At 39.3% G+C, this 25,348-nt stretch overlaps 1 protein-coding gene across 1 annotated transcript in view; it reads right to left on the reverse strand.

The window, feature by feature from the left end:
- Window positions 1-25,348, reverse strand: part of STPG2 (sperm tail PG-rich repeat containing 2) — a 190,559-nt gene that overhangs the window by 138,332 nt on the left and 26,879 nt on the right. Inside the window, 4 exon segments of the mRNA XM_032224340.1 lie at window positions 469-570; window positions 573-614; window positions 617-626; window positions 2,778-2,882. Coding sequence (XP_032080231.1) covers window positions 469-570; window positions 573-614; window positions 617-626; window positions 2,778-2,882 — 259 coding nt within the window.

Raw genomic sequence — 25,348 nt, forward strand, 5'->3', positions numbered from 1 at the left:
GGACCGCTGGTGGCACTCTGACGTCACCAGCGGCCCACCGCCCCCGTGTCCAGCGCCGCCCTTCTCATTCCTTTTCAACGCTTCAGTGCTGGCCGATTCCTGAAAAAAACCTAAGAGCGCCTGCGCAGCTACGTAGGGCTAGCGTAGACAGCGCTAGTAGCGTAGCCTTGCGTAGGCGCAGTTTGTGCTACGCTATCTACGCTAGCCATACTGAACAATCAATGTGTCGTCGCGAACAACGCCCCCCCACCCCTGCGCGCGCTCAGCGGGCCACAGTAAAATTATCAAAGGCTGACTGGTCCGCGGCGATAAAAAAGGTTGGGGACCACTGCTTTATAAAACCTATGAACCTGAAGCATGGCAATAGACCGAAAGGATAACTGGAGGGGGAAAGACATCAGAAGCCAATCAACTCTACAGGCTTCCTCCTTCTGACAGCTTATAGAGGATGAAGATATACTGATATACCTGGTGATGTCTGCAATCTGGAATCACTGGTGAATCGAACTGAGGTATGGCCAAATGGGATGCTTTTTGATCTACATGGTCTTTTCAGACATTCAAGAGCAGAGGGTGTTCATCATATGTGCCAGGAGCTGGAGTAGAAGATTCAGAGGAGCAAACCTCTAAGAAAATGCAAGAGAATATTAATATAGAAGTAGCAGACAAATCACTTATACAGTTACTGAGTAAAGAGAGACTATTTTGGTACGGTATAAGCAAAGCAGAATCAATGGAGAAGCTGGCAGTAAAATTGCAACTCATAATCACATAATGTCTTAACACTATTGGCTAATTTGCTTATGACAATATCAGAAATGTGGTTGTAAGTCTATTGCAGTAACATAATGTCTAGCTCAGCGACAGAATTGCCATTCCCCTTTGTGGTCATTAACTGAGGACTATTTTAGACTGCCATAGGCTGCATGTTTGCAAATAATTCATCTATGTAGCCAATAAAGTTTGCTTTCAGAGGCATCATAAAATACATATTTAATATACATTCATGTAATGTTTTATAGTGCATGACCAGGCATTTGACCAGCAGTGCTGTGGTCTCTAGTGACAAGAAGCAGCACGCAACACTGTGATAGTAAGTCACTTTTCTTTTCTGTCTAAATTATGACACTGAGCACACCCCCGAGAACTGGGGCAACAGCTTACAATTCAATCCTGCAAAACCACTTCTGTTTTATCATTGTCATGGAAGCAAGACCTAGTGGTGGGTACTGTTATTTCAGTCACTCCTAATCTACCAGGGCTAGATGCATAAAGATAGAATAGAATAGAATAGAATAGAATAGAATAGAATAGAATAGAATAGAATAGTTGGAATAAGGGACCTTGGAGGTCTTCTAGTCCAACCCCCTGCTTAGGCAGGAAACCCCACACTACTTCAGACAAATAGTTATCCAACATCTTTTTAAGAACTTCCAGTGTTGGAGCATTCACAACTTCTAGAGGCAAGTTTGTTCCCATTATTAATTGTTCTAACTGTCAGGAAATTTTTCCTTAGTTCTAAGTTGCTTCTCTCCTTGATTAGCTTCCACTCATTGCTTCTGTTAATTATTATATTATATATTCTTGTTAATTATTATAATTATTAAATCTACATTGCAATAAGAGATTAAAATTGATATCTATCTATCTATCTATCTATCTATCTATCTATCTATCTATCTATCTTATTTACCAAGTTTCTATTCCATCCATCTCATTTGCACGATTCTGGTTATATTAAAAAAGGCATGAGCAAACACTCTGTAAAAGTAAGTCAATATTAAAATGGCAAGACTGGTGACTGGAGACGGCTTCATGCTCAAGTTCTGGGGCCTAAAACTGCTAAGAAATATATTAATCACATTATGACTTTTCATATCCAGAGTTCACTGTCTGTTTATCCTAGCTTAAACCATAGTTAAGAAATGATGTCAAACAAATATATTTTATAACCTGTTCTGTTCAATGCGTAAACCAAATTTGGAAAGAATTTACTTTCCAAGAATAAGGAAAATAAAAAAGTTCTGATTCTTTTGTACCTGAATGCAAGAGAACACAACACCCTAAAGAAGATTCCATATAATTAGATCGAATAATGCTTGAGAGCCTTACACTGCTATTCCAGAATGGGGAAGGGGGGGTTTGCTTTTGAATATGAAATGAAATAAGCTGTTTGTGTTCTTGTTCCTCTGTTGTCTGTTCATTATTTATATATAATTCTCAAACTTTGATATTTTGAATTGACATTTCCATTCTCTTCACAGTGTCATGCATGCAGAAACTGTTAGAAATTCTGGCAAGCACGCTACTTTTTGTGTAACATTACCATAAGAGCAGTTAGAATTGATGAGCCTCAATGATTAGGAATCTTTCCTAGCTTTCCAAAGGAAGAGAGAGAGGGGCGGGGAGAGGAGGGAGAGAGAGAAAGGGAGAGGGAGGAAGAAAGAAAGAGCAAAAAAATTCCATGGAATGTAACTGAATTATCTCTGGTTATAGTTTGTATTTGGATCTGATGTACTGTATATCTAATGTACATCTTATAGATCTGATAAATAATCTAGTGACTAATTATAATCTATAAGAACTTCTGTGCAAATAGTCTATCTGCCGCCATCATGTTCTATTTAACGTATTTGTAAATATCGCAAAAAAACCCACTGCAGACATTCCTCTGCAAACAAAATCCCATAAAACAGTTATTTGAATTTCTCAGATAGGCTAATAACACTGATAGTTAAAGAAAGTTGCAAATGAGGAAGAGCTATAACACATTTTACCTCAGAAAGAGAAAGAAAAGGAACATGCTGAGCTTCACTTTTCATGATGCTACCTGCCTTCCCAAACTCACTTTTTATATTATATTGGCCAGGACCTGGAACACCCTGAAAAACAGGGAAAAAAAATAGATGAAACATCCAAATGTATGACAGCCATTAAAGTTTCAGGGAGACCTAATTCTGAAGGATTACTGAAGTTTTTAAACACAAGTGTTAACATTTATGAAGTAAAAAAACTACAGTTATTTTTGGGGTCACTTGTAATACAAGTTAATCAACAAATGTCAAGTCAAAATAAGTCACCAAATCAGCTTCACTCAATCATATGCTATAATTCTTTTGCATTTGCTGGATGCCCCCCTAAAAAAATAGCTCTTTACTGTGGCGTATAGAAGGTTTGCTGTAAAGTTCTCATCAGATTGATGCATCATGCATGTATAGAACAGAAACTGACAGGTGCATAAACTCTCAAAATGTTGAGAAGAAAACATTAGGCAAGAAGTCAGCCAAGAAATCTAATAGCCCTAAAAAACTTCTAGAGTGCACTGTGGTTGATGCTCAGCAATCTGATCTAGGTAGTTTCTAGAAACTGCGGTAACCAGATTCTCAACAAGTTTCCACCCGAATAATCTCTTTGTACCAATCATTGGTTTATTAAGATGCTCACACTGGTTTATCAAAAAGTTATAGGTGGTAAAATATCAGAAATTACAATTGAAGTGTTAGTGGCAAAAGGCTAATAATGAACTTAATAGCATAAATACAAACTCAAGTTGAACTCTACACTATAACAATAATGGAGACAAAATGCCAATGCTTCTCCTTCCTAGTATCACATTGTATCAGCAGACTGTCAGCTAACTGCATTGTTCAGTGTAGTAAATTCCTTCATGAAGGGATGTTTAGGAGTTGCTCCTGCTTGGCAACTATGCCCATTTCAATCAGCATTCTGCCAAGAAAAATATTCATATTCACCAAAGGCTTGACTCATCTTGACTGACTGGCACAGTCTAGCCAAGTTAATGACTAGCCTTGTGATACCCATAAGAGAAAGGCCATTAGATTGACATCTTCCTTCATTGCCACTGGAAATGACTTCCTGGATAACCTAAGAGGATTGGGAATTGGAAGCAAAACAGTTCCATTCCTACTTCAGAAGGGAATTCTGGTGCCAGTGAAGGATGACATCACTCTAATAACCTCTTTCTTATGAGGTATCGCAATGTTGGTTCTTTCATCATTGCTGCTTAACATTTATATGAAGCCACTGAGAGGTAACAACTGCCAATTTAGAGCATGCTGCCATAGAGCCGTGGTGGTGCAGTGGTTAGAATGCAGTGCTACAAGATAATTCTGCTGACTGCCAGTTCAATTCTCACCAGCTCAAGGTTGACTCAGCTTTCTATCCTTCCAAAGTCAGTAAACTAAGGACCCAGATTGTTGGGGACAATATGCTGACTCTGTAAGCCACTTAGAAAGGGCTGTAAAGCACTGTGAAGAGGTATATAGTCTAAATGCTATTGCTACCATCAATATGCTAGTAATTTCCAGCTTCATAGTGCTACTTTTGGCCCAGCTGAAGATGCCATCAAAATCTTTTTCCAGTGTCTAGAGGTTGTTGAGGGCTGGATGGGACAAGACACAGTAAAGTAAATAGTTACTATTCATTATTTTGGTTCTCCTAAACTGCAGACCTGCTGCCTCTAAGATAATACTATTCTTCAAATGACACTGAAAGAGGGTCAAGGTTCCGACTGACGAACCCAACCAATCAAACACCGCTAAGACGTTTCAATCTCTGAATGCAAAACTTTATTGAGTACTTTCAATCTGCATCGATATGATGTACTCAATGAAGTTTTGCATTCAGAGTTCAGAACATTTAAACAGTGCTTGCTTAGTTGGGTTTGTCAGTTGGAACTTTGACACTCCATCAGTGTTGTCATTTGAGTAGTAGTACTATCTTAGAAGCAGCAGGTCTGCCGTTCAGGAGTCCTCCAAGAAACATTGCTACTTCTGAATGGCCAGGTGGAGACTTTGGATCTTTGCTCAGAAGAGAGAAAATCTGACTATTGTAACTCATGTCCTCGTTAACATGTAGTTAGACTTCTGCAACGTGCTGTGTCTGACTGCTTTGTAAACATACTCAAAAAATATAGTTGGCCCCAAACCGATCTTAACTGAGTTTAGTTGCTGTGCTTATGTCTCACTTGCAGGCCCTGAGTAGTTATTAATGAGTTTCCAGACGAATTCAAAATGCTAGTTTGATCAATGAAGTCCTATATGGTTTTGCTTCCAAGCACTTTCAATACTTCCTTCTCCAAGTAAAGTTGAGGTGATCCTTACAGGGAAGTTGCTTATGATACTCAAAGTTCAAGAAGGAGGTAAAGTGAGCAAACATTGTTTCTCAGGAAAGGCATTATATTCTGGAATACTCTTTTTCTAGAAGTCAAGCTGAGCCCTTTAGTATTAATCTTCCAGAAGGTCTGAAGCTCCTTTAGAGGTGAATGTGCACCATATGAAACCAGATTTTCTTGCCTGTGGATTATTTGGTATTCTACATTATGTCTATAGTTTTTTCTTTGATTCGTGAAATTGAATAGAGTTGAATTACTGTAAACATTTAATAGTTTTTACATTGTTGTAAATCTGAAATATTGAACTGCATACAAATGTAGCTAGGTAAGTAGGTAGCAGATTGAAGATGATTCTGCAAAAAGTGGGTCATGATTAAGTGGGAATGAAGACAAGGAAAGGAACTGTGATTACAAGTGTTCCAAACAGCTACTCCTCACAAGGAGATGTTCAAAAAAGCAGTCTCTGACAGTTTTGGAGTTCTGGGAGGTAGGCTGTATTAAGTTAATAAGAGAGTTTTGGATGTAAAAATAATTTTAGTGGACAGTTTCCAATGCTTAGTTGGTTGTTATTTAAAACATGCCTTCTACTTCACAACACAACAAAGTTTTCAACTGACAATATTCATTTATATAATCGCCACCTAAATTTTACTTAACTCAAGACTGAAATGTATCCTGTGCTTCAATAAAAGAGGTAAACCTATGCTATATGGACAAAACTAAGGTAACTGAATTCTAAAGGACTGAATTCAGCTAAATATGGTAAAATGTATGCTATGTAGCTTTGACACTGAAGCATATTGTGGCAATCAATCAAATTATATAAGGGGAAATGTGTTCAGATTTAGGTTATAAATGATTCATGGTATAAAATATTGCCTTTGGAATATGTATCAATTGCCAACCTGAGAGGAACCCCCCGCAAATAGATTATTAATATATCAGGATGGCATTCAGATTACTGTGCTAAACACTTGTATAATAATAGCATGTTTCTAAACTGCCTGGAGAATTCACACAAACACAAATACATATTTCTTGCATTGAGAGCTTGTTAGCATTGCTTAATATACATCTTTATATTAGATAGAACGGTAGATAAACTCATTGGATGGGGTATTTTTGACATAAAGAAAAGAACTAGCAAAAAAGATACTGTTAAAGGGATTGAATGTTATACTTAAGAGGTTATAAATATTAATAAGAAAATTAGCATCAAAATAAAATTAATCTTGGGACCTTACCTACTGAAAATTCCACCAGGAGATAAATATTTTATCCTTTTTAAGAAGCCTTTCTCAGTAATCACTAATGAACCATGATTACTATTTACCTTTCACAGTAGTTCTATCATTTCCCCCCATTTAAACCTCTCTCAGAACTGTTGCAGTACCACTGCTTTTTTCTCATCTTCTGAAAGCCATTAATGGAACAAAAACCAATTCAAGGTCATCTGAATTAAAAACAGAACTCATTAGCTTATTTTTCTTTTTTAAAAAAAGAAAAAAGGTAAAGAGGTCTTGTTCATTGAAAGTATTTCCCTTTTGAAAATAATCTATTAGAAAGTTGGAAACTCTGTATTGAAAAACAATCTCCTCCTTGTTGCTCCAATTTATTGAGAATTCATCTTTGTCCTTGTGTCATACAAAACTCAGTGGAGGCCATTGAGAACCCATTCTGTTTGGTTAGTGATGTACTTATGTGTAACAAAACAGACTGTATCTATTAATCTGCTGAATAAAACCAGTTGAAACCTAAAATTGAGGAGAACTTGAAGTATTCACTGTGAACTTGTCCCTGACTTATCAGAGGATGCTGCCAAAATAGCTTTTTCAATCCTTTTCTTCAAAGCAATCTTCCCATAAATTAATTCACTGGCTAGGACTCTACCGATTCAGTTTCTTTATGATCCACACAATAATATAAAATGAAGTTTTAGAAAGCTTGGTGTGTCAAAATACTGCGCTACATATACTTGCTGATAAGCTGGGAATTTTAAGTGCCAAAATACATCCAAAAAATTAATTCATCTAATCCAATGAGCTTATCCATGAGTTTTTACAGTAATGTTTTTTTAAGTACACATATAAGCCCAAATATCATTTAAAATGTGCCACCCAGTGGTAAGCCAGTTGTAAAATTTAAACATACAAAACTTTTGAGGATTGGCTTATTTACCATTTTTCATGGTGGTTTGGTTAAAAATTTGATGGTCACATTATCTATTGATAACATACACAAATGTGTTCTGACCCCCCTCGTTCCACACCAAAGCACACTCCGAGCCAAAGATGTTACGGCATTTAATTAACAGACAGACAGGTCCTTGGCAGCAAACCGGCACAGACAAGCTTGGGCAGCAATAAACACAGATAAGGCTTGGCAGCAATCCAGACTGCCAAGTTTATAACAATGTTCTCTGATATTCGTTCCTGCATTGACTTCTGCAAGAGGGGCGTGTGCACAAGCAGTCTTTTATAGTCTACAGAGGAGCCTAATGACCACCAGCTGAGTGCAATTACTTCCTGTAACTGCGCAACTGTTCCTGACACCTATTAGCTCTTCGGTGCATGCATCCAGGAACAACTCACTACTGGCGTCTGGCTCACTCTCCCTTATCTCCTCCCCACTAGTCCAAGGCTCAGGTGCCTCCTGGTGGCCAACCAGCCTCTCTGCAGCCTGCTCAGAGTCGGAACCCTGTCCAGGGTCCTTCACATCCTCCAGAGCCGACTCATCAGGCCCCTCGCTGTCGGAGTCTGGTGGCCGCTCCAACGGCTCCTGCTGGGCCACAACACAAATGTATACAGTAAACCAACCCCCATGCCATGGCCCACTACCAGGCCTTGAGTCCTTCAAACTGGGCCACAGAAGTGCTTGCCTGCCTCTTGCATGGAACCATCCCTTTTATCTCCCTCCCTGCACCCTTGACAGTCCACAAAGCCGGAAAGGTTGGGGAACTCTGCAGTAAAGTATATTTTGCCAAGATGAACTTGAATTTTATCTTGACAAAATAATAAACATTAAAATAATAGGTAACAATAGATAACAATAGATATTTGGCTTAACAGTTTATCCCAAGATAAAGTGGAAAGGAAAATATATCTTTGAAAATACATTACTTTCAGGGAATATAAGTAAGTCCCAAATGAAGTGGCTTTTAGAATCAAAAGCATAAGTCAATTCAATGTCTAGCATCTCCAGTTGAAATAATTTTAAGCAACAAGCCTCAGGAGGGCCACTGCTGATGTTTTGAAGAGTTTCTGAATAGACAGAACTGGGTTAAACAATCTAGGATCTGACTCATATATGAGCATACACAGTTAAGCTTTGATATTTATCATAGTTCATTACTGTGTGATTCTAACACAGTGGCAATTTTTATTTTATTTTATTTTATTTTATTGGTAAAGTGAACGAAAAATACCATTTAAATATCATTTATAAGTGGAATATATTTTAATCAACTGAAATAACACTGTAAGACATAATAAATTTCAACATCATACCTTACCCAAGTTAAACAATTAATGCTACTTTTTATGTGCCAAGTGACTGTTAAATAAATCACTTCTATCATGAAATATTAAACATGTACCTTTATTATCCTGTTAATTTGCAGCATTTGTAACTTTACAAGTGTGTGTTTTATTCATTTTGAGGTATATTATTTCTGACAATCAGGGTAACTGTATTCTTTTTTAAGTGGACTAAACCTATTCAGAGATTATAGACCTTCCTGATATACAAAATATAGTCATCTATTTTTTTAAAAATGGAAAACACTAATTAATCTTTATATCTTGTATTTATGTTTGAATATATGTATGTGTTCTAATACTTCCTGCAAATATGACTTTGTTTATAGGCAGAGGAGATCCTGGACAATTATATATAGTAAATATTCTGCATCTACAAGATGAGCAGAATTATTCTGAGAATAAGAAAACAGTAACCATGACAGTGTGATGAATTCTTCATTTGGGTAGAAAACATCCATCAATTTTCCTATCTAAGTTATTCCAGAAATGTAGGATTTCAACTCCTATAATTTTCAGCCATTACGATTAAACAAGTTACATTCTAACACCTCTTGAGGGCACCTGCCAGAAAAAATAAATCATAAATGAGCACTAAACTGGTAATCAGCTTTTTCTTCCAAGTGTTTTCACATCGTATTGAACCTTTTTCAATATATGCATTTATATACATACCACTCATGCACACACCTACACACACACACACACACACACAGAGAGAGAGAGAGAGAGATACAGACAGACAGACAGACAGACAGACAGACAGATAGACAGACAGAAAGTGGCTCCAACAGATCCCATCAGCTACAGATCCAACAGCTATCTATCCAGAAAAGCATAGCACTAGGACCAGGTAAGATATTATGCAAAACCCTCAAACTCCCAGAGTTTTGGTAAAGGAACAAGATTGGGAAAGACATATATCACATTATAAAGACATTAACATCTGTTTTTTGGGGTAGAATAAGATATATATAGCACTGCATTATGTATCTATATATCTATATCTATCTACCTACCTACCTACCTACCAGTATCTACCTATCTATCTCTTATCTATCTCTTCTTTTATCCCAATAAACAGATGTAATCACCAAAAGCCTTTTCAAACTGCTGTTTTCAGCTTTCCTAAGGGTCAGGAGTAAAGATACCATTCAGATCTCTGGTAAAAGGTTATTCCATAGCATAGATGCCATGAGTGGCCTTTTGCTTTCCCTGGATCATCCACAGGGAGGAACCCCCAAAATTTCTAAGCTAATTGGGCAAACTTGGAGGTAGAATTAAAACAGTCATGTGATAATATGATCCCTAAATTTGGCCCCTCACTGCTTTGTTTAAATCAAAAAATCAGTTGCATGAAATACTAACATATAATTAGATAAGACTAGATAGGGAGGTCTAGCACGGTGCCTACAGACACAACCATGCATATCCAGTTGTTATCCAGCTGTGCAGGAATACGGCATAAAAGAAAAATCAGAACCCTGGACTTCTTAACAATTGAAATTAAAGACCTGGAAGGTAGCAGCACATCTGAAAAACCAATAAAGCATACTTAGAAATCACAAGACATACAAAGTCATAAACAAGAGACAGAACATAGCACTTTAAAAAATATATTTTATGTATCATGAAAATACAGTATATCATATATATTTATAAATAAAAAATAAAAACTTGGTATAGTTTAGCCACTGGTTATATTTTATAGTTACTCAGTAAGATGTTCATCTGAATCAGAGGTGGGTTGCTACCGATTCACACCAGTTCGCGTGAACGGTAGTAGAAATTGGGACAGGGTTCCGAACTGGTAGGGACGGCAGGCTGGCCATGCCCCCGAACCAGTCCCCCAGTCTCCCATGCCATTGCCAGCATGTTTTTTTTTAACTCATTTTATAATTTACAGGCCTCTGTGCATGCGCAAGCAAAGCACGCGTGAAGCGAACCAGCAGTAACACCGGCAACAACCCACCCCTGATGTGGATGTAAAATATTAAGATTCTTAAGAAAAATAATAAAGGAACCTTTTTGCTATATGACTTCTAAGAAAAGACAAGAAGTATTGACTTAGATAAATGCAGATTGTTCATGTATGACTTTGACATTATAACTGGTTTTCATGGCTTCTTGTATATTGCTGCTTCGAATTACTCAAATCTCACTTTCACAGCTGACAATATAACACAAGATGGGGTTAGATATAAAAGTTGAAAATGCCAGCAACAGCTGTAAATGTCATCCTACCTTAACAGATATATTCAAAAAAAAAACCCAGGCTTTATACTCAATTTTATAACTTCATTAGATGATGAAGTAAGGCTTCTTTAAAATATTTCTCTCTTTTGAAAATTTAAAAAAGAATTGAGCAATTTGTATTATTTTCCGTTTCATCAGTAGGTTGCAGAATGCTGATTCCTATGCTCAAGAGGACACAAATTCCACTAGAACTCACAATTATTATTTAATTAGCTGTTTCCATAAATTATTTAGGTGGAAATTTGTTCACTCAATTTATGTCTATAATTGCATCAACACATTTTCATGAGCAAACCTGAGATTCTGTAGTGTATGTTTTCAAGGTAAATTCTCATCCAAGACTACTTAACACCTGGACAGCTTAGCAACAGAAAACTAACGTCATATCCCTATTCTAGAATACAGGTAGTCCTCGACTTACAACCATTCATTTAGTGACCGTTTGAAGATACAATATCACTTTAAAAAGTGACTTATGACTGTTTTTCACACTTATGACCATTGCAACATCCCCATGGTCACATGATCAAATTTGAATGCCTGGCAAATGGTTATTTATGATAGTTGCAATGTCCAGGGATCATATGATCGCCATCTGACAACCAAAGTCAATGGGGAGCCTGATTCACCTAACAACCATTTACTAATTTAACCGCTATGATTCACTTAGCAAGAAAATTCATAAAATGGGGCAAAATTAACTTAATAACTGCCTCATTTAGCAACAGAAATTTTGGACTCAATTGTGGTAGTAAGTTGTGGACTACCTGTAATACATGCTATAGCTAATCTGAAAAGGCTAAACAAATCTGGACTACTCCCTTTTAGAACAAACATTGTGTAAAAAAAACAGGGAAAAAAAGATAAGATGCAGTAAGCAGAACAAATTAAAAGCAGGACAAAAGGAAAAACATCCAACTAAATTTATATACAGACTATTTATTATATACCCTCTGTAATTTTCTTCCCTTGTCACCCATCCTTGTCACCCATTCCATCAAATCCATATACAGATTAATACATTCCAGGAAGTCCTTATGACCAGTCGCTTAACAACCATTCAAAATTTCAAGACACTTTTAAAAAGCTACTTACAACCTGTTCTTAAAGTTAAGATTGCATCCCACAGTCACAGGGCTGCTGTGTGCAACATCTTTTGCCTGTTTCCATGCGTTCTGCTTCCATGCTATACATTTAAAGTTGTTACCTTCCTCTTTCTGAAAAAGTCATCAGCTCCCTCCAGCTATATTATGTTCCTTGGTTTTTCTCCTCCTTTTTCTAATGATCACTAATCCTTCATATATTGCTTTTCGCAATTCATTTCTCATTCATTCTCTCTACATCACCTGAGATAACTCATTCTATTTTCAGCCTACATGCACTGATCATCCATAATTCTGGATCACAAGTCTTTTTAAAAACAATCAGACACACTTCTCAGGTACTCTCTTCCCATTTAATTTACCTGGTTGTTTCTCCTAACATGTCCAACATTCACTTCCACATAAGAAAATGGGCAGAACCATTCCATTTTTATTTCTTTTGACAAATCTCTTCTTCTACTTGTGCCATATCCGTCATCGGACATTGGCAATCATGTTGGCGATCCTGTTTTCATCAACAGCCGCATGAAAAAAAGAGTAGTATTTGACAAATACTACTTTCACCAGCATCTGCAGTATCCGTCTAAAACTTTCTCCTTTCATTGTCCCATCTTTAGTAAATGTAAATGTAGGAAACACAAATGTTGGGTTAAAAAAAAAAATCTCACTGCTAGGTTATTTCTCAAAAAAAAAAAAAAAACAGTTATCAACATTTGGGAAGCAATTGCAAATATTGGTAATTGCTATCTTTTGATATATTTTTTTTCATCCAAGGTGAAAGAGACACACTTCCACAGCAGTAACCATCGGTGCCTATAATAATATTATTCAAATTCTTCCTCTTCGCGAGGTAACACTGTGCGTCCTGCTCGGGATGACTTTGCTTGTCCTCCAGGTACACCCAAAGGGCAACATAGACAATAATGATCCATCTGTTCACTACTGGCAACTAGCAAACTTCTAATAAAGACAGATGTGGGTCACCCTGTACAACTGTGCTGCAGGGTGCTAATGAATCCTCCTAATGGTCACTACCTGCCACTTTAAACTGATTGATGGACAAAGGGGCTAAGCTTGAAGAGCTAAGATGAGTGCGGAGGACTATCATCACTCTTACTACAACATCTCTTCTATACTGACAGCCTTGCTCTTTCCTGTCATCTTTCTCAGTTTGAGCTTTATTCGGATATATTCTGAAGCATACCAAATAATAATAATGATAATAATAATTTTACTTTCACAAGTTGGAGAATGAATGAGAGATTTTTTACTAGATGAACCGCTCTACTACGCTGAAGGTTCAGGAGCAATATGTTTACAATTTACCGCTTCATCAAGTCTTTCCAAACATAAAAATAGCCATTTGTAACTAAATCCAATGTTAAATGACTTGCAATGCAATGTTTCCTGTTCCAGATACCTTTACCTATCCACCATTCATTTCACCAAACATTTGTTAGTACAGTAACAAAGTTAAAAGTAATATTTATTAGTTACTTTTAGTAACTAATAAATTAGTTCCAAATTTCATTACTAGCTCCTTCAAGGTTCCACCCAAAGTGCTTCCACTTGATTTCTCTAGAAAATTTGTAAAATATTAATCAACACAGTTCAATATTAGGCATACAATGCATGGTTTGCTAAACAGTTAGTTATATGCAAAGTTTTAAGTACCCTTGGTCATATTGTATGTTTCAGTGTATCCTTAAGTAGACAGGCTTTTATTATTTAATAATTTGTATGCCGTTCAACTCCCAACAACTCTGGATAGCTCCCAAGTTAAAAAAAATTTAAAACAATAAAAAATCTCCACATTGCCAAAACCTCTGGATAGCACAAAGTTAAATACATCTTTCTAGAAATTTAAATGCACATTTAATATTTATGTGTAGCCGTTTACAATGCAGAAACAAGGACACAATATCCTGCCTCCTATTTTATCCATACTAACAACTCTGTAAAACAGGTTGGGCTGAGAGACAGTGACTGGCCAAAGTCATCCAGATGACTTTCATGACTAAAGAACGCTTAAAACTCACTGTCTCCCGGTTTTTAGGCTTATACCTTAACCACTATACCTGGGATGGCGAATCTAGGAGCTCCAGAGGACTAAAATCGGCCCTACGAGCAAACTGGAAGTGACTATAATTGGTCCTCCGGAGCCTTCAGGAAAGCCTTCAGAAGGCCCCTGAAGGCTCCGGAGGGCTTAAACCGGCCCTATGAGCAAACCAGAAGTCCGTTCCCAAACTTCCGGTTTGCCCATAGGGCTGGTTTTTTTGCGCTCCGGAGGCTTCAGGGAAACTCCTGAAGCCTCAGGAGGGCCTCCAGGGGGGGCTGTTTTCGCCCTCCCCAAGCTCCTATAAAGCATCTGGAGCCTGGGGAGGGTGAAAAAAATCATGCAAAAAATGGGGGGGGGAATGCCTCTCATGCGCGCATCTGCACTGGGGGTTGCACATTGCATTATGGGTAGAGCATGCCTGCGCACAACCCCCCTGTGCTCCCCCCGCTTATGGCACACAAGCCAAAAAAGGTTTGCCATCGCTGCACTAAACCATTTGACTCTCTATGCAGTATATACAATAATTAGGCACAACCCAGGTTCTTCACACAGTATATTTACTGAATTAGAGCGTATTCTTTGATAAAGTAGTAAGGAAGACAGCAGTAAAAGCTTCCTATATAATGCTCTGAATAACAATTAAATACAATTATGTATTATGATTAGAACATCCAATGTCAACCAGTCCTCAAAACTAGATTATAGATAGTGTGAACTCCTTGATGAACTATGAAGTCAACTGCAATTTGTAAACTGAATTAATATTTTAAGTTGTGATCTATAAGGTAAAAAAATATCATGTACATCAAAATGAACATTAATATTCTTCAGGATAATTTATTGTTAAGCTGCTTCATTTATAATTTGTTTGTCAGTAGTTCTCACCTTTCCTTGGTTATTATGCGTTCATCAAAGTATAATAGTGTGCTTCCAGCAAGCATCTCCATACAGCTACTGACTTACAACAAAGATGTTCATGTCTCATCCATCTAGTTTCCATTTAAAGATTATCAAACTCGACCACATCACGTGACGTATCGTGACATATCACGATGCTTTTGCCTTTGCTGAGCCAGGGTGGGCCTGCCCTATGCATGATGCATCTGGCTCTGGATCGATCCAGAGCTCTGTTATCGGCTTCAGAGAACTTCAGGAAAGAAGAAATGGCCGAGGTATGCGAAGCCTGGCTGCAACTATCCGAAGGTAAGTAGCAAGACAGCTCCACCCTCTCCCCATCCCTACCCTAGTTTAATTTTTCCTGTGCACCCTGGAGTGGGCAGGGTCCTAATTAGGACTTATTTTGTAGGTAGGGCTTATATTGAGTGGACATGTAAAAATCAAGCTACAAGTTATTTTCTGAGTAGATCGTATTTTCAGATAACGTGGGTATTATGCAAAATGTGCCAACATCACATAATTTCCAGGGCCTCCATAGCTCAGTAATATCCACCACATGCCACAACTAGCGATGAGCATATTATACCAGACAAATTCTTCTTTTAATGTTCTCTTATTTCCCTTTTCTCTTTTTATTTCCTTTCCTTATCTAGTTATGCTTTGTTCTTTTTCCAGTTGTTCGTAGAGCCACAATCAAGTAGCCTTTATTCATACTTAACCTTGCCTATCATGGCCCATTCATACAGCTATAACCTAAACCAACCTATCTTCCACCCAACTGTTTAAAGAAAATGCAATCCCAATCCCCACAATCTTCATTCTGTCCAAGGTGCCATCTTTAAAAAAAAGTTTCCTGACTACCGGTAATAACTATTCAGCCTCTGCTTCAATATAGTCATTTCATATCTCTTGATAATTGGTTCTACTATCACAACACTCTTACTTAGATTTTTCTTCTAACATTCAAATGAAAGACTCTTTGTGTGACTATAAGGCCATGTTTCTGTCTCCACATGGGAAGTGTTCTGACCTAGGCTTCCCAAGAGTATGAAGCAAACTCGTCTTGACAAAAAACCCTTTTATTAATTTACAGTGAATTTTGCTCATTCACATCCAGCAAAGTCTTTCAAAGGAGGATTTACAGTCACAAACCTTATCTGGCTTGGAGAGCTGAAAAACCGATATCTGCAAGACTTGGCAAGGAGTCTCAGAGAGTCACAAACCAATTAAGCAAACTAATTGTCTCCTGCAAACTCCACTCTCCTGTCGCTCCTCTTTTATTTCCCCTGGGAGGGGCCATTCATTGTTCACCTATAGCCTTACTCCCAAGTCGATCCCTGTTGTTTAGCTGTTCCCTTCATCTGGCAACTCTGTGCATGTGCACACTGGGAACAGGCTCCAGCTGTTTGTCTGCCTCACTGATGTCTGACTCCGAAGGCAGCTGATAACTGGTATACGGCTCTGGCCCCCTCTCTGCCTCCGACACAGAGCACTCATCAGATCCTTCCCCAGACTCCAGGACTGGCCCATGTTCCTCCCCAACCTCCTCACTGTCTGAATCTGCTGCCAGCTCCGCTTGCCGCTGACAGGCCACAACAGGAAGGTGGAGGGTTTTGATTCTCAAATATATGAGGAGGGCTATCATAATTATAGAGGACGCCCTTGAAGAAAGTAAGGAAGAATCATTACAAAGGCAATACTGACATAAGTGAGGCTTGAACTCAGATCAAGAAAGTGGTTTATAAAAATATCTCAAATACAACCACCTTCTCAATTCAGATGAAAATAAATGGGGAAGGAAGGGAATCACATTCAGATTTGCAAGATTTTGTTCCTATAGCTGTTCCAATATATGTGTACAGTGCAATACAATAGTCAAATTGGATGGTGATTAACTATAAATCATACAGACTTTGTAAGCATAGAAGAGAAAGTTAGCTGTTATTATAAGATGGAGGTCAATCAGTACAGTATGTTATGTCATTCAGAGGTCACTTCTATCCTACAAAATAATTGTATCTCTCATCTACTGTGTCCCATATACTAGAGAAAAGAATTCCAGAAAATTCTGCAGCAAAACTCTAACCTGCTATCACAATATATAAATATCCACTAGATAAATAGATCACATATATCAAAGCACACAACATGAAAGATAATTATTCTTTCTCCATTTGTTTCTGTCAACAGGAATAGAAACATACAAGTGAAAATTTGGTGGTATGACACTTAGCAAAATCAGCAAACACCCCAAAGAAAATAGAAGATAATTAATTGAAGAATATTGGATTGGATTGGATTTATTGGATTTATTACATTTATATGCCGCCCTTTTCCCCGAAGGGGACTCAGGGAGGCTCACAATTCAATCAGGGAAGGGGGTACAGACAGGGGATAAAAAGACGAGACATAACAATACAAAATTTAAAAACATACAACAACCATACCATTCGAGAAGGGGGGCAAAAACTCTTTAGCCCCAGGCCTTTCAGAACAGCCAGGTTTTAAGGGCTTTGCGGAAGGCCTGGAGGGTGGTGAGGGTTCGAATCTCCATGGGGAGCTCGTTCCAGAGGGTCGAGTAGCCACAGAGAAGGCTCTCCTCCAGGTAGTCGCCAGTCGGCATTGGCTGGTGGATGGAATTCGGAGGAGGCCTAATCTGTGGGATCTGATCGGTCTATTGGAGGTAATTGGCAGCAGGCAGTCTCTCAAGTACCCAGGTCCAATACCATGAAGGGCTTTATATGTGACGACTAGCGCCTTGAAGCGTATCCGAAGACCAATAGGCAGCCAGTGCAGCTCGCGGAGGATAGGTGTTACGTGGGTGAACCGAGGTGCACCCACAATCGCTCGCGCGGCTGCATTCTGGACAAGCTGAAGTCTCCGAATGCTCTTCAAGGGCTGCCCCATGTAGAGCACGTTGCAGTAGTCCAGTCTAGAGGTCACAAGGGCACGAGTGACTGTTGTGAGGGCCTCCCGGTTCAGGTAGGGACGCAACTGGTGCACCAGGCGAACCTGGGCAAATGCCCCCCTGGTCACAGCCGACAAGTGGTGTTCGAAAGTCAGCTGTGGGTCCAGGAGGACTCCCAAATTGCGAACCCTGTCTGAGGGGCATACTGTTTGACCCCCCCAGCCTGAGAGATGGAAAACTTGGCCAATTAGTGGGAGGGAAACACACGAGCCACTCGGTCTTATCCGGATTGAGTGCAAGCTTGTTATCCCCCATCCAGACCCTAACAGCCTCAAGGCACTGGCACATCACGTCAACTGCTTCACTGAGTTGGCACGGGGCGGACAGATACAACTGTGTATCGTCCGCATACTGATGGTATTTTATCCCGTGCCGTCGAATGATCTCACCCAGCGGCTTCATGTAAATATTAAACAGGAGGGGGGACAGGACCGAACCCTGTGGCACCCCATAATTCAGGGGCCTAGGGGTCGATCTCTGCCCTCCGACCAACACCGACTGTGACCTGTCCGAGAGGTAAGAGGAGAACCACCGTAGGACAGTGCCTCCCACCCCCACCTCCCGCAGTCATCGCAGAAGGATACCATGGTCGATGGTATCGAAGGCCGCTGAGAGGTCAAGGAGCACTAGGACGGAGGCATGACCTCCATCCCTGGCTCTCCAGAGATTATCGGTCAGCGTGACCAAAGCGGTTTCCGTGCTGTAGCCAGGCCTAAATCCCGACTGAAAGGGATCTAGATAATCGGTTTCCTCCAAGGACCGCCGGAGCTGAAAGGCCACCACTTTCTCAACAACCTTCCCCACGAAGGGGAGGTTGGAGACTGGACGGTAGTTGTTTAAAACGGCTGGATCCAAAGATGGCTTCTTCAGAAGGGGTCTCACCACCGCCGTCTTTAAAGCGGGGGGAAAGAACCCCTCCCAAAGGGAGGCGGTAACAATCGCCTGGATCCAGCCCCGTGTCACCTCCCTGCTGTTAGCAACTAGCCAGGAGGGGCACGGGTCCAGTACACATGTGGAGGCACTTACAGCTCCCATGGCCTTGTCCACTTCCTCAGGGGTAACAGCTTGAAAATCAATCCAGTGATGTCCATCCAGATTCTCCCCTGGTGCTTCGGCTGGTTCTGCGTAATTGGAGTCCAGGTCCGTCCGAAGCCGAGCAACTTTATCCGCGAGGAATTGGACATAGTCCTCAGCTCTGCCTTGCAAAGGATCGCTTGTATCGCTCCTGTTTAGGAGGGAACGGGTTATCCTGAACAAGGCGGCTGGGCGCGACTCAGCGGAAGCTATCAGAGAGGCAATATGTGTTCTTTTTGTCATCCTAATTGCCCGAAGGTAGGCTCTGATGCTGGATGTTAAAAGCGCTCGGTCTGACTCAGACTTACTGGATCTCCATCGTTGCGGTTAAGAGCCTCTGCCGCTGCTGAATTCCAGGCAGCAACCAGAGACTCTGCCGGACTGCGGGCGAGGGTATCAGGAACAATACCAAGCTCTGTCTGAAAGCCCAAAGGGTCTGTAAGGCGCCTGGGGTGGAACCACCTAATCGGTTCCTCCTCCCTACAGTGGGGGTTTGGTCTCCGAAAGTCAAGCCTCAGTAGGTAGTGGTCCGACCATGACAGGGGTAAGATTTCGCTACCCCTCAAACCAAGATCACAACTCCACAGCTCCGAGAAGAATATGAGGTCGAGCGTGTGACCCGCCGAGTGAGTCGGGCCCCCACTCACTCGGCGAATAGATAGTTACTTGGGTTCTCAAAAGACTGTTCCTTCAAACTTCATTCTGTTTCAATAACAAACTTCAACTACACTTTTTTAGGGAATACTGCATATAGATAACATGGGAATGAAGACTAAGTACAAAGGAAAAGCCTAGTTTTTAAATTGTGTGCTGTATTTTCCCATGCTTATTTGTTATATGCACTGTTATTTGCTAACATCAAGTGAAATTTCTCATGTACAACCAAAGGTAGTAACCAGGTAGTCCACGACTTATGGCCACAATTTCCTTTGTTAAGCAGGACAACTGTTAAGTACGTTTTGCTCAATTTTACAACCTTTTTGACACAGTAATTGAACGGATCACTGCAACTGTTAAGTGAATCATGCCAATCTGGCTTCCCCCATTGACTTCTTCTTGTCAAAAGCTGGTTGGGAAGGTCACAAATCATCATCACATGACCCAGAGGTAGGTTGCTAATTTTTTTACTACTGATTTGGACGTGCTCCCACATGCACGCAACACTTCTGCGCATGCGCAGAAGCATCCAGGAAGGGGGACAGACCCTCCCGCCGTCGCTACTACCACTTCGCCTGATCTGGGCCAAACCGGCAGCAACCTATCTCTGACAGGACCCAGGTCAGTGCATGTGACTGTGGGGATGCTGTAATGGTTGTAACTGTGAAAAACAGTTATAAGACAGTTTTGTCGGTGCCATTGTAACTCTGAATGGTCACTAAACAAATGACTGTAAATCAAGAACTACCTGTACCATCCTTTACATTATTCTCAGGAAGATCCAGCTGACAACAGTTTTCAATAAAAATAAGTCTTCACCAAGAATTAGCAAAGGCAATGGGATTATTCCCCAAACTAAGGAGCCTCTGAAACTGAAATGGTAACAAACAATAAAGGGAATCATTATATACACTATCTTGAACTCACAAATAAAAAGCAGGAAACAATTTTAATGAACAAATAATAAAATAATTGCAATTGTCAAGATTTTAATTTAACAAACCACTTAAGATGTTTGTTATTCTATTATCCATTGTATCAATACTATATAGAGTGCATAATAAAACTCTTTAAGAGTCTATATGAGCTGTGGTGGCACAGTGGTTAGAAAGCAGTATGCAGGCTACTTCTGCTGACTGCTGGCTTCCAGCAGTTCAGCAGTTCGATTCTCACTGGTTCAAGGTTAACTCAGCATCCATTCTTCCGAGATCAGAAGATTGTTGGGGGCAATATGTTGTCTCTGTAAACCACTTAGAGAGGTTTGTAAAGCACTGTGAAGCGATACATAAGTCTAAGTGCTATTGCTATTGCAATAATAATAATAATAATAACAACAACAACAACAACAACAACAACAACAACTCCACCATTGCCAGTCCCAAGCCCGGATGAGAAAGGAGGAGGGTTGGGATGACCCCATAAAAAAAAAACGCCAACCCATATAACATGGTGAAAGAAACAAATAAAAATTCTATACCGCAGCGGTTGTCGCGTGGGTTAACAAGGGCCGCGGCGGATGTTGAGGTCCCTGGGCATCCGTCGACAAGTGGGCTACAAGTGGACCAGCCAACAAAATGACAAAAATACAGTACAGATGAAATCATGCCATAATGGCCTGTTATTACAACTCAGAGCCAGAAAAAAGAGGCTATTTAAAGCGAATGTATGAATTATGGAAACAACAATATCCAGACTCAAATGTTAGTGAACAGCGACTAGCAGATCAAAGGTGATTTATTATACGGAATAAAGTGTTTAGTGAAGTTGAACTTGAGGAAATTCAGGCAAATTGCAAAACCAAAAAAACAATATCACAAGTGGAAATAAATGATATACAAGACACAACTAAAAACATAGTAGAACTCCCAAAAGAAAATGTTGGGGAGGAAATAACAACATTACTACCAGAACCAGTTATCACTGAACCAACTGATGAACTAACTCAAAAACAAAAAGCATTGAAGGATAAGATCATGGAGCATTTTCTGCTTAATGAGGAAAGGCAACGTTTACCATCATTAAAAACTGTGCCTAAGAAAATTTTGGCCCCTATTATGAAAATGGTTAATGCAGTGCTTTCAACAATCAAACCGGGATCCATCTTGGAAATGAATCAGTTAATGTACAGTGCAGCTGTAATAGTCACTAAAGAACTAGGCATTAAAGCACCTAGTCACACAATGGAAAAAGCATCAAAGCCAAAGTGGAAAATCCAATTAGAACAAAAAGTCAAAAAATTAAGGGCAGATGCTAGCAACTTAAAGAACATGCATGAGCAACGGCTTAAAAACCGCAAAATCATAGATCACCTATTCAGAAGATATAGATTGGATACAAGAAACATCAATGAAGCTGTAGAGATTGTAAAACAGCAGATAACAGCAACAGCTAGAAAAATTGAAAGATATGAGGCATGAATCATCCAAGATAAACAAAATCAGCAATTTCAATCAGACCAATGGCGTTTTTATCAAAGTCTTAATGTGAATGGTGACACCAAAAGTGAAAAACCAGAAAAGCAGGCCACAGTTGAATTCTGGAAAGAACTGTGGGAAAATGCAAAGGACTACAATAAGGAAGCAAAGTGGATACATGACTTTGAGAAAAGCATTGGCAACAAGCAAATGCAAGTATTAGAAATAACAGCTGAGATGATCAAAAATCGAGTAAAAAAAGTAAAGAATTGGACATCACCTGGAAATGACCAATTGCATGGTTTCTGGCTCAAATATCTGACCAGTTTACATACAATATTGGCCAGGCAACTGAGTGAAATTTTACAAAATGGTCAAATTGATGAATGGTTGACAACTGGAAAAACATACTTGATTCAGAAAGATGCAACTAAAGGAACAACACCTGAAAACTACAGACCAATAACATGCTTGCCAACAACCTTCAAATTACTCACAGGCATTATTGCAGATAACATGATGGATTATTTGGAAACAAATAATATCTTGCCAGTAGAGCAAAAAGGCAACAAAAGAAGGAGCAGGGGCACAAAAGATCAGCTTCTAATTGATAAAATGATATTAGAAAATTGTAAGAACAGAAAAATGAACTTGAATATGGTCTGGATTGATTACAAAAAGGCATTCGACTCATTGCCATATAGTTGGATCATAAAATGCTTAGAAACAACTGGCATTAGCAAAAATATTACATCCTTTACTGAAAAGGCGTTGAAACAGTAGAGAACTGAGTTGGCAGTAGGGAATGAGAACTACGGAATGGTTAATATCAAGCAAGGAATTTTCCAGGGTGATTCACTTTCACCTCTTCTCTTCATCATCGCGATGATCCCACTATCAGTAATCTTAAAAAAAATGAAATTAGGCTACAAAACAGCCAAATAAGCTGAAAAAAATTCTCATTTATTATATATGGATGATTTGAAACTCTATGGAAAGTCAGAAATAGAAATCCAATCACTGACAAACACCATCCGTGTATTCAACACCGATATTTCAATGCAGTTTGGCATGGAAAAATGTGCCTGCCCTGAAAATCAGGTGGCAGAGGATTATTACAAGTGAAGCAAATAGTTGAAGAAAAAAAACATGAACTGGCTGATTATTTAAAAGAAAGTCAAGAACATCTATTAATCGAAGTAAAGAACAAAAATCTATTGAAGGTCCAACAGACTAAACAAGAATACAGAAAAGATGTGATAAAATCAAGAATGGAGAGTTGGCAGAACAAAGCATTGCATGGCCAATTCCTGGAAAAAATAAAAGATAAAGTGGACAGTGAAAAAACTTGGTTATGGTTAACAGCAGGTACATTAAAGAAACAAACAGAGTCACTAATCCTTGCTGCGCAAGAACAAGCTATCCGCACAAATGCCATTAAGGCCAAAATCGAAAAATCCTCTGATGATATCAAATGCAGACTTTGCAAAGAAGCTGATGAAACTGTTGATCACATACTCAGCTGCTGTAAAAAAATCGCACAGACTGATTATAAATTGCGGCACAATTCAGTAGCACAAGTGATCCATTGGAATTTGTGCAAAAATTATAATATTAAAATAGCAACAAACTGGTGGGAACATAAGCCTGGAAAAGTCACCGAAAATCAGATGGTCAAGATCTTGTGGGATTTTCGCATACAAACGGACAAAATACTGGCACATAATACACCAGACATCACACTGGTTGAGAAAAATAAGGTTACATTCATAGACATCGCAATACCAGGTGATAGCAGGGTCGATGAGAAGGAATATGAAAAAATCGCAAAATACCAGGACTTAAAAATTGAAATTCAACGATTATGACACAAACCAGCAGTGGTAATTCTAGTGGTAATTGGCACACTGGGTGCTATTCCAAAAGCACTGGAATTACATTTAAAACAGTTAAAAATTGACAAAATCACCATCAGTGAAATGCAAAAAGCCGCACTTCTTGGATCTGCACGTATATTACGAAAATACATTACAACGTCCTAGGCCCCTGGGTGGGGCCCGACTAGTAATCAATGCCAAATCCGGCGAAACAACTGGCCGCTGTGATACAATTCTGTTGTTGCGAATAATAATAATAATAATTAGTTTTAGAGAATGAGAACGTCAAGATCTTGTGAGACTTCAGAATCCAGACTGACAGGCACTTGACCCACAGCATACCGGACATAACAATAGTTGAAAAGAAGATAAACAGCAAGAAAAAATCACAAAGTACCGGGACTTGCAAATTGAAGTTGAGCGACTGTGGAAAAAGAAAACGTGTGTTGTCCCAATTGTAATTGGAGCCCTTGGAGCAATACCTAAAGGGCTACCTCGCTATTTGGAAATTTTAAATTTATCAGACTTGAACATTCTGATTCTACAAAAAAACCACCGTACTTGGAACAGCTTATATCCTTCGACGTTACCTTAACAGTTCCTAGGTCCTTGGTTAGGACTCGATCTGTTGAGCTACCAACAAGCCCCAAAGGCTGTGAATCTCACCAAAGATTAATCACAGAAGAAGAAGAAGAAGAAGAAGAAGAAGAAGAAGAAGAAGAAGAAGAAGAAGAAGAAGAAGAAGAAGAAGAAGAAGAAGAATTATTTCAAGAAATACAAACAAAGAAACAAAGACAGAGAAAACAAGCACAGATGGAGGGAAGAAAAGGGGCATCAATCAACTTTGCCAAAAGCCTGGGTGAAGAGTCACCTCTTGAGGACTCTTTAAAATACCAACAGGGCAAGAGCCATTTCAATTTTAGGGGAGCCTCACTGAAGAGGATAAGCTGTGCTACAGAGAAGGCCTGCTACTCTGTGGAGGGGGGTGGGGATGAGCCACATGAACAAAACGAGAAAAGCCTATTTACTCATCTTATAATGCTTGCACAATAATCCTCTTAAATCTCAGTACTTGGCAAGTCAAGCTATTGTTTGACATACTGAAGCAATATGGACATGATAGATAAATAGATGGAACATAGGGACAGCATGAGTGCTTAAAGAATTAGACAAAAAAAAGTGGATACTCCTCCATAAGCTGTAGGAATGAGTCACCAAACTGAAAACTATCCTCTTAAGGCTATATTTGAAAAAGAAGAATGAAAACTCTGTCTTTTTCTTATTTGGAAGAAATATGACACAGCATTTCTCCTGCTGTTTCTCCAATTCTCCTATGACTTTCAGAAGTCTTACAAAAGAATGTTATAAAAATG

Source organism: Thamnophis elegans, chromosome 9, assembly GCF_009769535.1.
Source record: "Thamnophis elegans isolate rThaEle1 chromosome 9, rThaEle1.pri, whole genome shotgun sequence".
Taxonomy (NCBI): Eukaryota; Metazoa; Chordata; class Lepidosauria; order Squamata; family Colubridae; genus Thamnophis; species Thamnophis elegans.